At 37.5% G+C, this 15,103-nt stretch overlaps 1 protein-coding gene across 1 annotated transcript in view; it reads left to right on the plus strand.

Moving 5' to 3' along the window:
• Positions 1-12,200, plus strand: part of SMARCA1 (SWI/SNF related, matrix associated, actin dependent regulator of chromatin, subfamily a, member 1) — a gene marked incomplete at its 5' end in the record, with an annotated part of 28,275 nt that extends 16,075 nt beyond the window's left edge. The window contains 6 exons of the mRNA XM_010014077.1: positions 3,017-3,139; positions 4,706-4,838; positions 5,238-5,356; positions 5,569-5,781; positions 10,764-10,874; positions 11,553-12,200. Of these exons, the coding sequence (XP_010012379.1) occupies positions 3,017-3,139; positions 4,706-4,838; positions 5,238-5,356; positions 5,569-5,781; positions 10,764-10,874; positions 11,553-11,624 (771 nt within the window). The remainder of the gene's footprint in view (positions 1-3,016; positions 3,140-4,705; positions 4,839-5,237; positions 5,357-5,568; positions 5,782-10,763; positions 10,875-11,552) is intronic.
• Positions 12,201-15,103: the final 2,903 nt, after the last annotated feature.

Genomic DNA, 15,103 nt, shown 5'->3' on the forward strand with positions numbered 1-15,103 from the left:
TTATTCAATTAATGCTCCAACAAATAAGTCTGAGGGAATTGCTGATGTTGACAACATGCCTGTAAAAAGAGAGGTGTTTCAGTCCTCTTAATGAAATCTGTCAGACTGGATAGGTCAAACATGAATACTTGCTATCTTAAAAACTTAGAATGACTGTTCACTGGTGGTGAAAGAGATAAATGTGATTAAGTTTTTTTTCTGCTTTGAAATGAAAGTAGAGCTTTCCATCTGCAGAGAGTTTATCAAAACTCTTAAGACTGCCATAAACAAGGTATCGAATAGGTAGAAGCCAAGTTATATGTGTCAGTCTTATCTTGAACCACCAAAGCCAAGAAAATTCTTAGCCAGATATTAGAAACAGCTCTTCCTTTGCCTTTTGCTGCAGAAATAAGTAAGGTCTACAAAATCTTTACTGGATACTGGTTTCTGAGTTGTTTGCTGCTCATCCAGTTCCAACCCTCTGCCATGGGCAGGGACGCCTTCCACTAGAGCAGTGGGGAAGCCTGGGTGGGAGGAACCTACTGGGAGAAGTGCAACCTTCTCCTGCAGGAGTGTTTGGGGTAAAGGCTGTTTGGTTTGGGTTGTTCCCCTGCCACCCCCTTGCTGGGTGAGGACTGGAGCCCGTTGGTTCACACTGACTTCTGCTTCCTGGTTCCTCTCTGTTGGCAGGGGGAGGAGCACTGATGGTGCTCTGACAATCTGCTGAAGGAAAGGCAGAGTGATTTTATGAAAATTATAATGTTCTTTACAATTCTATACATAAATCCTATTTTAAAAGCAATTTTGGTGTGTACCACATTGTTTTAAGCCAGGCCCGCCTTCCCAGCCCCTTTGGGAGCGATGTTAAAACCAGAGGTGGACGCATCCTTAGTGTTTTGATTCTTCCCTGAAGGTTTAGGACTTTCTGGGGCCTTGTGCTACTGAAATTTGCCCCCATGGCTGAAGGCAGCAGTGGCTGTGCTGCACCAGACCCTCTTCCATAGTAAAGAGCTGGGCCAAGGGGAGTGGTTCCCATGCGGAGCTCCTTGCTGAGCCACGCGCTCCGTGCCTGGTGGGTTTTTCCTCCAGGAAGCAATGAGTCCCCACAGCTCCTGTGGCTTTGTTGGCCTCTAGCCTGGCTGATGTACCTGCCCACCCCTGGCTCTGGCATGCTGTGGCAGCACGGCTTGCCCAGAGCCAGTTCTGCACTGCGTGATGCTCACACCCATACCCGTGCTTGGCCCTGTGATCAGCTCTGGGCTCCTTGCTACAAGAGAGACATTGAGGTGCTGGAGCAGGGCCTGGAGCACAAGTGTGATGAGGAATGGCTGAGACACCTGCGGAGGTTTAGTCTGGAGAAGAGAAGGCTCAGGGGGAACCTTATCGCGCTCTACAACTGCCTGACTGGAGGATAGAGCCAGGAAGGGGTTGGTCTCTGCTCCCAAGGAACAAGGGATGGGACAAGAGGAAATGGCCTTAAGCTGCACCAGGGGAAGTTTAGATGGAGATTAGGAAGAGTTTATCCACCAAAAGGGTGCTCAGGCATTGGAACAGGCTGCCCAGGTCAGTGCTGGTGTCACCGTCCCTGAAAGTGTTCACATGCCGTGTAGACGAGGCCTCAGTGCCATGGGTTAGTGGTGGCCTTGGCAGCACTGGGGAACAGTTGGACTTGATGATCTTAAAGGTCTTTTCCAACCCCGTCGATTCTGTGATTCTGTTATGTGCCGTGGAATTGCAATACATGGTTTAAAGGTAGCAGGGCCTGGAGCACAAGTGTGATGAGGAATGGCTGAGACACCTGCGGAGGTTTAGTCTGGAGAAGAGAAGGCTCAGGGGGAACCTTATCGCTCTCTACAACTGCCTGACTGGAGGATAGAGCCAGGAAGGGGTTGGTCTCTGCTCCCAAGGAACAAGGGATGGGACAAGAGGAAATGGCCTTAAGCTGCACCAGGGGAAGTTTAGATGGAGATTAGGAAGAGTTTATCCACCAAAAGGGTGCTCAGGCATTGGAACAGGCTGCCCAGGTCAGTGCTGGTGTCACCGTCCCTGAAAGTGTTCACATGCCGTGTAGACGAGGCCTCAGTGCCATGGGTTAGTGGTGGCCTTGGCAGCACTGGGGAACAGTTGGACTTGATGATCTTAAAGGTCTTTTCCAACCCCGTCGATTCTGTGATTCTGTTATGTGCCGTGGAATTGCAATACATGGTTTAAAGGTCACAAATATTAAATTGGTGTCAGTGTGGACAGGGACAGATAAAATATTGCTAGTCCTTGTTTTCATGATGTTGTCTCTCTGGTCATTCCTTTGGCCGTGTGAGTAGCTTTATAGTAAGCCTGGCAGAACTTAGTATTTCACTGTAGTTATAAATAATAAACTATTGGATGTGAGAGATCAGATCCTTAGTTAATGAAAAGTGCCACTGAAATAGCGGACCTGTGACAGCTGATACTAGGTGAGGCTCTGCTTATCACAACATTCTTAAGTCATAGTGTGTAGAAGTGTGGGGTACAGGGCATAACAAAATTATAACATAGGTTTGACAAAATCTAGTCCTATTTTTGGCTGGAAGGGTTAAAGCAATAAGGTCTGAATCTAGGTAAAATGATTTGGTAACTTGTACAGATGAGTGCTTTAATATCTAATAGTATATAATACCATTTACATGTATTAAACAGTGTTTCTCACTGAAGTTTCTTAAAGAAAAATAAATACGACCCTTCTGTTACTTATAGGTGAAGATGAAACTTTAAGAGCTTGTGAGACAAGAAGGAACAAGCATAGTATTTGATACTCTTGGAGCATATTTTCAGTTTTGGAACAGTTTTGTAGATAAATATTTTTATGGTGGTTTGGTTTCTTCAGGGTAGCCAAGGTGTGGGGTGCTGGTTTGGTTTTGTTCTGTGACAACAAATGCTTAGTGGGTGTGGATGGTATCAGATCTAACATGCCTATAAATTGTAAACCAAGGTTGACATAAAAGTGTATAATGTTTAATAATGTTTCTGCACTGCTGCTTATTGATACCCTTGATTTTAGGTCCCCAGGAATCCTGACCTGCCGAATGCAGCTCAGGTACAAAAAGAGGAACAAAAGAAGATAGATGAGTCTATGCCTCTGAATACCGAGGAAACTGAAGAGAAAGAAAAGCTTCTAACACAGGTAAAATAAAAACAGCTGAAGTATTTCATCATATATTTTTAATAGTATGGAATATAAATATTAATAATAAATATGCACAAGAATGCTACACTGATGTTACAGAAAGAAGAATTGTAATGATTTTGCTTGGTTTTGCTTTGAGGGACCTTTCCTGTCCTTGAACAAGTTTCTTAGTCTCATGCTATTTCCTTGAACGTCTGCAATGTTTCTGAGGCAAGGACTTGTATGGTGGATCCACTCAGTGGGTTTCTCCAATATGTGTCTACCTTGCATGTTTTCTTATCAAAAAAGGGTTTAATCAAAGAGATCAAGCCTCTACAAACATATCAGGCCTCTGTCAGTATAGAAGGGTCCTATTTATTTACACAGATACATAAGACATGTCACATCCATTAATTTTGTACCAGTTGAGGTACTGGGCATGTTCCTTTTATACTGGGACTGAATCCCTGTCACTAGCTAGTTTCTTGGCTTTTTGGACTGTTATCTTGCTGACTAGGCTTATTAAAAGATAAATGTTAAGGAGAAAGTTGTGTCTTAAAGTAACAGGAGTTTTTGTTTCAGGAAACTTCCTGTAAAAGAATTGGGGGTAGTGTACCTTGAGAAGAAATTTGCAAGGTCACTCTTTGACTATTATTTTCACCTCTTTATAGTGGAGGACGTATTTAAGCTGGTGCTGATACACATGTCAGTACTGCTGTTAATGATTAGAAAGAAATACTTGTGTATGTTGACTTCTTGTAAAGATGTTGTCTAATTGTGGAGTGAGCTTATTCAGCTGGAGAACTGACAGAGTTCCTTGTAGATATATTTCTGTGATGAAAGAAACTCAATGCACTACAAATCACTGTTCAGGCATGTGATTTTCTTGTTTGTTTGTTCTTGATGTTTTCTCTTTTCCCTGTCTTTAAATTGTAGTGTCTCATTCTTGGATGCTGTTTTTGTGCACTGCATCTCACTTAACTGTTGTTGAGTTTTGGATTCATTTCTTCGGTACATAACAAATTTTCTGTTTGACAGTGCTGTAGAGTTTCCATCTGATTGCAGGTTTTTGGACTAGAGATCATTTCTTGACATACTTGTGCTTTCATCCAACTGTTTGTCTGGTTCAAGGTTTGTAAATGTTCAAAGTAGGAGCTCTTGCTTTAGATACTTGCACTACTCTAAGAACTTGTAATGACACTTGCATTGCTGCAGCCTGTACTCTGAAGACATTTGTTGCTTGTATCTGCTGAAGGGTGACTTAAAATTACAGTAACCTGTCACTGAGCTTGTTTCTTTGGTGAAATACCACATAAAAAGTTTAAAAAGAAAGAAGACTAAAGACTTCTTACTAATGCATGTGGAGTCATGCACAGAAATAACTCTTTCGACTATTAAGGATTCAGTAATAAACCCTGGATAGTACAAGTTTATGGAAATCCTGAAAGACCATTAACCACTGTTAATTATGTGACATTGCAGAGGAATTGCCAGTTGTGGCAAATGATACATGCATAAGACAAAAATTTGCAAAATGTTTCCCTTCTACCTGGTAATGTCTTCTTGGTCTCTTGCTGCTCACAGGGTTTTACAAACTGGAATAAGAGAGACTTTAACCAGTTTATTAAAGCTAATGAGAAATATGGCCGTGATGATATAGACAATATTGCCCGTGAGGTGGAGGGAAAGTCACCTGAGGAGGTCATCGAGTATTCAGGTTTGTGATGTTTTGAAATGTTTCTCACTAATGTGGCATCACCATCATTTTTGTTACATGTTCTTTTAAAATTGCAAGATGTAGAATTTGGATGTGTGTAAGAATAATATTTTCAAGTGCTTGATGGTTCTTTTCAGAAGACTTAATTCTTTTAGAAAGGTTGAATTTGCAGCATATAAATACACCTTCAGCTGCTTTCATCCCTTCTTAGTCAGAATTTAGAACTTGGCATAGTTAATTTACATTAACAACATGGTCTTGCAGAATCCTGAAGTTGCCTTATAGAGGCAACTTTATGCCTGGAGTATATATGATATTTTAGCTAGGACACCGTGTCTTTGTTTTTTGTATTTACACAAAGAAAACTTGCATTTTACAAATTACCTTTTGCATTTTTAGCTGTTTTCTGGGAACGTTGTAACGAACTACAGGACATCGAGAGGATTATGGCTCAAATTGAACGAGGAGAGGCAAGAATTCAGCGAAGGATCAGTATTAAGAAAGCCCTCGATGCCAAAGTAATCATTGCAAGGTTTTATTTGTTTTGGTTTTGTTTTGTTTGTTTTGCAGCTGACTTCTTCCAAATTCCTTCAGAAAAGGAATAGTTGGGAGTGGGGGTTCTAGCATTTTATATAGCATATACGATGTATCAGTAATCTACAGAAATAAGTAACAAGTCCTTGATGTAATACTGTATATTTAATAGTCCTTATTTTTGTTTTGCATTCAGATTGCAAGGTATAAAGCCCCTTTTCATCAGTTGCGTATTCAGTATGGAACAAACAAAGGGAAAAACTACACAGAAGAGGAAGACAGATTTTTGATATGCATGTTGCACAAGATGGGCTTTGACAAAGAAAACGTGTACGAGGAGCTAAGACAGTGTGTGCGCAATGCTCCTCAGTTCAGATTTGACTGGTTTATCAAATCCAGAACTGCCATGGTAGGTATCAGTTACATGGACTAAGTCATTATATCAAGCACCATCACATAAAATTTGGATTTGTGCCAGAATATTGAGTCTAGAAAACAATTGCTGAAAGAATAACTTCGTTTTTTATTCTCATTTCTTATTTTTAATAAAATAACCTTTTCCCTTAGTACAGCAAACACCACAATACAGCTGAAACAAACAGATCAGGAAACCTGCCAGGCTGAGGTCCCATGTTACCCAAAGGGGTTAATGCAGAAGTAGACTATCCGTACAAATACCCATGTTACATTTATTGTAAACTAAAAGTTTTATGAAACAATGTCTCTTAAAATATGACTGCTTTTCAGAATTAATGGACAATATTAAAGACTGAAAACATCTCAATTATATATTGTTTTTCTAATATTGGTACTTAATTTCTAAACGCATGAAGAAATTAGTGATTCATGTAAGAGTCATTGCAGCAATTTGTAGTAGTGAATGATTATCACATGCAAGTGCTTAAACTTTTTTCATACTTTTCTGAAGATTTTGTTGATATTTAGAGAATATAATACAAGTTTGATAGCAAGTAGACTAGTACTCTGAATTTTAGTAGTATTTTTTGTTCTTTCTCTGTCTAAAGACCAAAACCAGTCTTTTTTAAAATTTTTTGTTTTTTATTTTGTTTTTTCATCATTAAGTGGGAAGAGGTAACACTTTATTGTACTGAAGAAGGTTTTGGTGGTTGCAAATAATAAGCTATGTAGGTACCACCCTCAGAATATGGGACTCTCTTAATGATAAAAAGCTGTTAGCTCTGCCCTGGAATTTGCTTGAATCTCCCTGATTCAGTTCCTTTTTCTTAGGAGTAAAATGCAAGTTTATGCACCTTATGTAAGAAACACACGTGCATTTTCATATGGATGTATTTATATGGGAAAAATTGTTGTGGTTTTTTTTTTTTATTATACTGGAAATAACTTTATCTTAGTCACTTGCAGTGAATGAGAGCATTTTTTTGTCTGCTTGAATACAAAATCACGTTGCTCCTGGCTGATATAAAGGAGTGGAGCACGCTGTCCCTTATACAGCTGTTATAGGTTCTCCCCATTGTCTTCTAAGCAAATTAAATGCTATGGTGCAATCACGTAACTTAAATGTCATTTCCTATACAAACCTGGATTTTCTAGTAGTTTAGTGTAACAGTTGCAGAACCACTGTGCTTTATTGGTTACTGTCTTCACTTCCTGGCTTCAGGATTTGTTTATAAAATGTTCTTTCAGAGTTCTGGGTATGGTACCAAGAATAAATAAAACATAAAATATTTAAAATGTGTATTTGAACAGGTGGGAATGTTTTCTTTTCCCAGTGCTACTTATAATTATATAATACAATTTCTGCTTGATATTTCAGCAATTAAAGTGTTTCTGGATAGTGCAGCAGTGAGCCTTCAATTAGAATTACAGGCTTTACTTGCTAAAATGTCTGTTTGAAGAAATACTGTGGTTTTAAATTATGTCCACAAAGAGAGAAACCTCTAATATTTAGTCTGTTTGGAAGTTTCTTTTAAATTGTCTGTGGAGGAATCCATTTAAGTAAATCATAGAAATGGGTACTAGAAATTAAAATGTAGCTCAACATTTAATATCAGTTGCTATATAGTTAGGTTGAGTAGAGTTAAATATTTGATTGAAATCTTGCAGATCCTTATGTTCTGTATAATTTTCTTCTTTAAAGGAGATGGGAATTATTGCTAAACATAGGAATATGTTCTGTGGTGTCTAATGTTGAAATTGAGGCACTGGGGATATAGTGAAACTTCTGGCTTATGTTTTCTCTTAAAAATCTGTTCATTAATATTTTGTTTTTTCTGCTATTAAACGGTTGAATGGTATGAAAATACCAAGCTAAAGTAATCTTTTCTCTTTCAATGTGCATTTAATTTTAAGTGGTTTATATTGTCATGATATGTATAGTTTCATAGTTAATAACTACCAACCGCTGATTTATTTTATGTATTCAAATATCCTGACTCTTGTGGAAGTATTAATTTCTGTGGGTCCGTTTTTGCACTAGTTTGGTAATTTTTATGCAGAAATGTGCTGGAAAGTCACTTGGTATCAAGAATGATGAACCAAGTATAAATACAAATCTTTATAAAGGCATAAATTCAGTGAAAGTGGGTAAAAATTCTTAGAATACTGAAATTCACACGTTTTCAATCAAACTGATATGAAACAAGGTAGAAATGGCAGAATAATTCTGAAAAGGATTTCCAGGCTCTTTGGGAAAACTTTGTTCTACTAACCACTAGATGTCTCTTCAATTCCATATAACTAGCTAATTCATCTTCCATCTTACTGCTGTTTCTTCTCCCTCAGAATATTTCTGTTTGTAAAACAACAATTCTGCTTCATATATTCCAAAACCAGATGGTTTACCCAAAATGTAAGTTTTCAAAGAGATTGAGAGCACCTAAAATGGTCATATTTTTAATTTCTTAACCAGGCCCAGAGGTTTATCTTTTTAAGTTTAGTCATTATTGTTCTTTTATTTCTGTCCTTGCAGGAAGAATGCAAAATATCATGGCAGTAGTGAATCATGTATCTCTTTCCTGAAGTCATAAATTATGCACATTCTCATTTTGCATTCTGCAAACCATACCCAGTGTAAGACAAATGACTCCTTTGTAAATACAGGGATATATGGGCCTGTTGACAGAGCTTAGGACTACTTTCACTCCCAGGTCAGCATCTCTGCCTTCAGTCATGCAGAAGGTGATGGTTCAGTGCTCCCGTCTTACTTATTGCAATGCTAGTCTTTATAGCTATGAAGGGTGAGCAAAGTACATTTTATCTCTTTCCATCCTAAAGAGAAAAGTAGCAGGCCCCACTGAATAAAAATCTCATCTCTAAAGGTGCCAGACATTTTAAACTCTTAAGCGTATTTTTATAGTAATAAAATGGAATGGATCAGTCCATACTGACATTTCAGTAGCTCACTGCAGGGTTTATCATGCAGATTCTTTCTGATGGTAGGTGTAGAAGAAACCTGTGTGCATGTCACATCTTACTGTCAACTGCTTCTGTGATTCTCCAGAGAAAAACTGGTTTTGAGTCCATCCTCTGTCCACAGCAGATGTTCTGGAGTACTCCATCTGGATTATCTAACCATGAACCTGTACACTTTAATAAATGTATGTATTTATGCAAGTATTTTTCCCCAGGAAGGAGGAGGATTTTTCTTAGTGCCTTAGGCATATGAATCAAGGTTATTTCTTAGTCCTTTCTGATTAATTGCTTGTCTTGAATTTAACACAAACTAGTTTGTCATATACTAGAAAGGATATAGCTGATTGTTGTTATGGAGCAGCTTGTCATCAGTCTTCACCTACAGCTCCTAAGTCTGAGTGCAATGTACACAAAGTTAAATGATGTAAAGTGCTTCTGACATACAGACAGTCATCTCTCTACTACTTTCACTTTTTATCATCTCTTCAACTATAGAGGGTAGGGTTTAGGATTAGAGGTTCTCATTTGCTTGGGGATGCAATGTATGTTGGGATGGCTTGCACTGAAAAGTCTTTTCAGACTTGTTGCCTTTTTATCTCAAAACTGTTGTGTGGGTGGAATTTGAAGATTTTTTTTGTTGGTTGAGTGTTTTAGCTCCGGCAGGACTGTCACATTCCAGGGCACAAGCATGGCACCCTAATTTATGATTGAACCTGTACTGGGGGCAGAGCATGGGATTACTTTTTCATGCATGTGGTAGGAATGACTCCTTATAATACTCTTTTTGCAAAATGGTATGTATCAGACTGCAAGGTTTCCAGTAGGAACTTGTAAAGGAAAATGTCCTGAAGAAATGTGGGTTTTGTGGTAAGAAATAGTCAGGCAGTGGCAGGATTCTCTGTGTCCATTTTGATTTCATCCAAGGCCATGGAGCATCTTTTATAGGGGAATCTGTGGAAACCACAGAACTTAAGGAATGTGGTTAAGCTTGAGGGTATTAATGTCTCAAAGATGAGTCATATACTTGACTGTTTCATAACATTCAGGATCAAGAAAGTCTGCAGGCTGCATCGTTATCCATCATGTTACATGGTGGTTGAAGCAATATACAGGTTACAGATGCTGAGAAAATGGGGACTAATTCCTGAGCAGAAAAGGTCATCTGTTCACTTCATTGCAAATGGACCGGTTGTAGGTTAAGATTTATGCTGTTAGATAATTCTAGGATAGCTTGTTGTTCAAAAATTGCTTCATTGAATTTAATAGAGGTAAAGCATATTTTTCCATCTTTTTTTCCTAAGAAAAAAGATTCCTGCTTTGAATTGCAAAGAAACCCCCTGGAACTACTGTTCTCAATGTACATAGAACATACTGAAATATTTTTTAATGTATAAATGACCTTTTGACATTTGATCAATTTCGAGTGACTTGGAAGTCTTGATGCTAAAAGCATTTAGGGCCTTCTACCTTTTGGGTGCTGTTTGACTTAAAAATACAACAGTGAATTCATAATATAAGACTGACTATGTTTTTAGAGCTCTGTAGTGTCTTATCACAAGAAACTAGTCTGTGTGCTGCAGAAAAGTGTTGCTTAAGATGGATTTGTTTTTTTAAGACAAATTCCCTTTTGCCTCTGCTTTAAAGATGTACTTGGAGACCTCTTTTACTAGAATCTGGCATAGTATGCTGGCAGGCTATAATTTGCTTCATCTAAACAAGATGAAAGATCTTGGGGTGTCAGTTTGCAAGATAGAGACAATCCTGAAAACTTCTTGTCAGGAATTTGAATATTGTAGTAAATATCTCTCCCTCTTTATAAAGAAGGTTGCACTAAGGAAAGACAGATGAACAATTACTAAGCTAATCTTACCAGTACGTGAATATTGAAAGGTTTTATATAATGTAAGTATGTTGTAATTCAGGAATTTTCAATACATTTATGTAAATGAGATAATTGTATGGTTTATGTAGAGAATTTGATGTTTTCTGTTTCCTTAGGAGTTTCAGAGACGCTGCAATACTCTCATATCATTAATAGAAAAAGAGAACATGGAAATTGAGGAAAAAGAAAGAGCTGAAAAGAAGAAGAGAGGAGCAAAAGTTACAGCAGTATGTTTAACAGACTTACTTTACTTCTAACTTCCTTTATTAGAAAAGGAAAAAGATAACTGTAGCCACTGTTTGGTTTAGTATAAACCATTAGAGGTTAAATTGAAATATTTGTCTATTCATAACTCTCCTAGTTTTTCATGTAGGAGTGCTCAATTCATAGTGTTTTTGGGCTTTCCCCTCCTCTCCCAATAGGTAGCAGAGGAATACTCTTTTAAGAAAACATAGCACTGCCCTCTTTCTACCTACATATTATATCGTGTTTCCTTTAATTTAATCTGATTGTTATTCCTTCCCCACATAGTAGTTCCTGGAAGAAGAAATAAGTGCTTTTATCTTTAAGAATTGTAATGTTTAGAACAGAATTGTGTGTAAGTCAAGGTCCTGATCTTGTAATCCAATTCACGGTGTGTGTGGTACCTGTACCATCGAGACCATGTAATTTCAAAAAGATAGGAAGGGAAGTGGAATTAAGTGTCTAAAGCTGGGGTTTTTGTTTGCCCTTTCGTCACATCCTACCAAGCTGAATTGAAATTTATAGTACATTGGAGTCCCTCATCTTCTTTTTGAATAGTTGAAGTATGTCAAATTATTTTTCTTTTATATAATGCCACCATTTCCTTGAATTTATGAATTTCTCTCTCTCTCCACACCCCCTTTGTTTTGTTTATTTTTTAGTCACAGAAGAGAAAAGCAGATTTGGCTACTGAGAACTCTGGAAAAAAAGATGCTAAGAAAGTGAAGTCGTGAACCTGAAAATGGAATGCTAAATGTAAAACTGCCACATTCTCCTCTTCATCTACAAGTATTAATTGCCAAGTTCTTTGTACTCATGGTACTCCCCCAAATCCCATGGTTTAATTTTGCAAAGTTTGTATACTTTACAGTGTCTTTCTTTACCTAAAATGTGTAGCTTTATATCTTACGCATTCCAGTATTTTTGTGTACTGTATTTTGTGAGTTTCATGTCTTTGGCAAAATTCACTCAGTCCTTGTTTTTTTGAAGCTTGTGCTGAGGTTTTAGCTTTTATATGTTTTATATGCTGCTGCTTTGAAAGAAAACCTAGATTCTATAGCTGTATTATTGTTGTTTCATATTTCAAATTTATATGGCTGTTGGAAAATAAACTGACTTATTTGAAGAGAAATATACTTCACCTTTGTTTTCCCTACCCGCTCTCCCTTTTTTGCATAGCTACATTTAGAATGAATGTTAAGGTTTGTATAATTGTGCCTTCATCATTGATCAGATTATTTTCAGAGGAGTACTTAGGATCAGGAGCATGACAGAACAAAAAAATCTAATTAGACTGACGTCCTTGTTTGCTGTCAGCATTAAATTGACATTTTTCTCTGAAGTATTCAGAAGGAAAGCCAGCAAGTACTTATACTTTGGAGTTTTTTTCTTCTTTGTCAGTGGTTTCTGCTGGGCTTCATACATGGTGAAACACAGGGTGAGGTGTTTTTCAGAATGACCTCTAGATGAGAACTTTCCTATGCCTAACAAACAGAAGGAGTCAACTAACAACTTATTTTTTAAGTAACAAAAGAAATCATTCGTCTTCTGGTTGGTAGGCTGCTCAGCTGTGCTGGCTTGTGCTGAAAGATCTTTGTTGCTCTAATTCTCTCTGCTAACTTTCTGCTTTTACTTTTGATTCACCATGTCAGTCGGAAGCAATGGGGATATGTTATGGAGTGCTCCTTTTTAGTATTTCTATTTTAATGAAGGGATGAAAGTGTTGGATGTATGACTTCTTGACTTTGCAAGAGACAAAGAATGGCCTTTATTAAGCAGGTTTATAGTTTCTGCTCACCTTGGAGTCTCTGCCTTTCCCAGATCAGTTGAACAGTGACAGTGACATCTAATGTTTTACTTTAATCTTCTGTCTCTGATCTGGTGTTTAGTATGGACCTTGCTACAGTGAGACATGCCCTCATAATGTCAAGTCTAGATTAATGCAGTGTGCTTTACATGGTACTTCCCTTGAAGACTAATTGTAAATTTCCTTTAGTACAGTTTGCTTCCTTCTGTGGTTTGAGTTGTTTTGAGGTGGGAAAAAAACTTCTTTAAACTCTTAGTATTTCACGCTTTGCATTCACTACCTTCTTCTGTATTTGTAAAGTGCAGAACTTCTTATAAAGTTCTTGAGTCTTAGCACAGAGTTCTGCCCATATTCTTTTATATCACTTAAAATATATTGGAATGTCTTTTGAAGTTTTATGGGATTACTCTCTCTTAAGCTCGACGAGTAATTCTCAGCCTTTCTAGGTAGTCTGTGTTTAAGGTTTGGGGCAAATGGGTATGCTGACTTGGTTGAGCATTTTGAAAGATGAATAATTTGATTTTGTATTTTGGAATGGAGCTTTTGTTTGGGGACCAAGTTATTAATTATTTCACTGGGCGTTAATTAGTCTTGTAGCATAAAAAAGGGTATTCATCTGATGAGAGCTTCATCTAATAATGATGGGGCACAACTTTCAGACAGAAGGTTAGTGATCTGTGTCAATGCATACTTTTAAATGGATATGCAACCTAGATGGGAGAGTTCTGCTCAGAAAAGAAGGCTGTCTTTTCAAATAGAATTTTTGGTACTGGAGTAGTTGACATCCTGCTTTATCCTTGGGAGAAGGACATCCCATCTAATTATGGGCTGGAAAAAGGCTGTGCAGCTACATACATATATAATCACAAGTCCCTGGAGCATTGCTATTAATAGAGAGAGGAGGATGCCTTATTTACATTTGTGTTTTGGCTCCCGTGTCATTCAGTAAGTTTCTAGCCTGAAATTATAAAATCAATTAAGAAGAGGTGGGAAATAAAGGCTGGAAGAGTCAGTTGAACCTTTATTGAATTATATGGGTAGGTCTAGACCTTATTCCATTGCTCCTGTTTAGCATCAGGTGAATATTTTAATGTTTAAGTATTGAAATAAGTGTATTCTGGTTTGGTTTATTGTAGCTTAGCTTTGTTTGACTTGCATGTTTTTGTGTATCCAGTTTCTCTGTGTCGCAAAGTGTATGAAACGTCGTAAAATGGTAATATCTCAATGTGTTCTTTTATGCCGATTTTTTGGTTTGAGTTACCACCTGAGTTAATGTTCACTCTTCTCCTCATTCAGTGACATGATATACTAGCTATATAGCAAAAGATCATGCAATTGTTCTTCCAGATATTATCCTCTTGATCAGACAGCTTCTCTGAAGAATGATAGATGCTCCCAGGAACTATCTGTTATCTCTTTGAGTCTGTAGTTCCTAGTTAAACTGAATGTGCTGTTGAACAACAGTCCTTGAGAGCACTTGCACGCTATATACTAGTTCCTCAGCATATTGAGTCTTCCCATCCATCATGTCCCACAGTGATAACTAAAGAAAATTGCTAACAGCTGCTGGTCAGGATTAAAATAAAATGGATCTTTCTTTCCCTTTTTCATTCTTCTGGTTGCAGATATACACACAATATGTGCCTACCGGTTTCTAAATGTTATGCTGCTTTGACTCAAAATTTGATGGCCTCAAGTAAAGGAGTCTCCCTACTTTTAACTAATATTTTCTTAAATGAGGAATACTGTTTGTAAGAAATTTGTAAGCACTGAATGTAATGTGATGCAGAACTGATGGAAAGTCTGGGCCTTCAGGCTATTTAAGAGTTGCCAAAAAAAATTCCTCAGTATAAAATTTTGAAAATAATTTCTTTTTTCCTTTGAGTAGACAACTAAAACTGATTGTGTTAGCATTAGGTGTGAAAAATGAAAAGTAATCTAGCACCTTTCACACATTGGGCAGTGCACTTTCCATCCTGGGAGAGGTCACAACAGTTGTATTCTTTTTCTTTTCACGTATTCATCACTTTCAAATAATCAGTCCTTTTATTTTTGAGTTATGTTAGTGATGACAAAGTCACACAGCTGACAATATTTGTTATATTTAATTTCAATTTATTATCATAGAGAAGGAATGAAGCTTTCTCCCTGGTGGTAGTATTAGACCATCTATAGATACTGTGCACAAGTAGCATTACTATACTAAAATACTAAGTAAGAATTTTCTCTTGTAGATCAGCATTGCTTGTTTGATTTAGTGCTAATGCTGGTTATGGTTTAAAAACAATCCAGCTTTTACTCTTGGAGATCATAAGCAAGGAGTGCAGTATAGGGAAATTAATCAGAAGCTTTCTAAATGTCTGATGGAAGTAACTTCTGTTGTGCATCTTCTGCTGTGCGCTGCTG

The sequence above is a fragment of the Nestor notabilis genome, unplaced genomic scaffold (assembly GCF_000696875.1).
Source record: "Nestor notabilis isolate BGI_N333 unplaced genomic scaffold, ASM69687v1 scaffold1030, whole genome shotgun sequence".
Classification (NCBI taxonomy): domain Eukaryota; kingdom Metazoa; phylum Chordata; class Aves; order Psittaciformes; family Psittacidae; genus Nestor; species Nestor notabilis.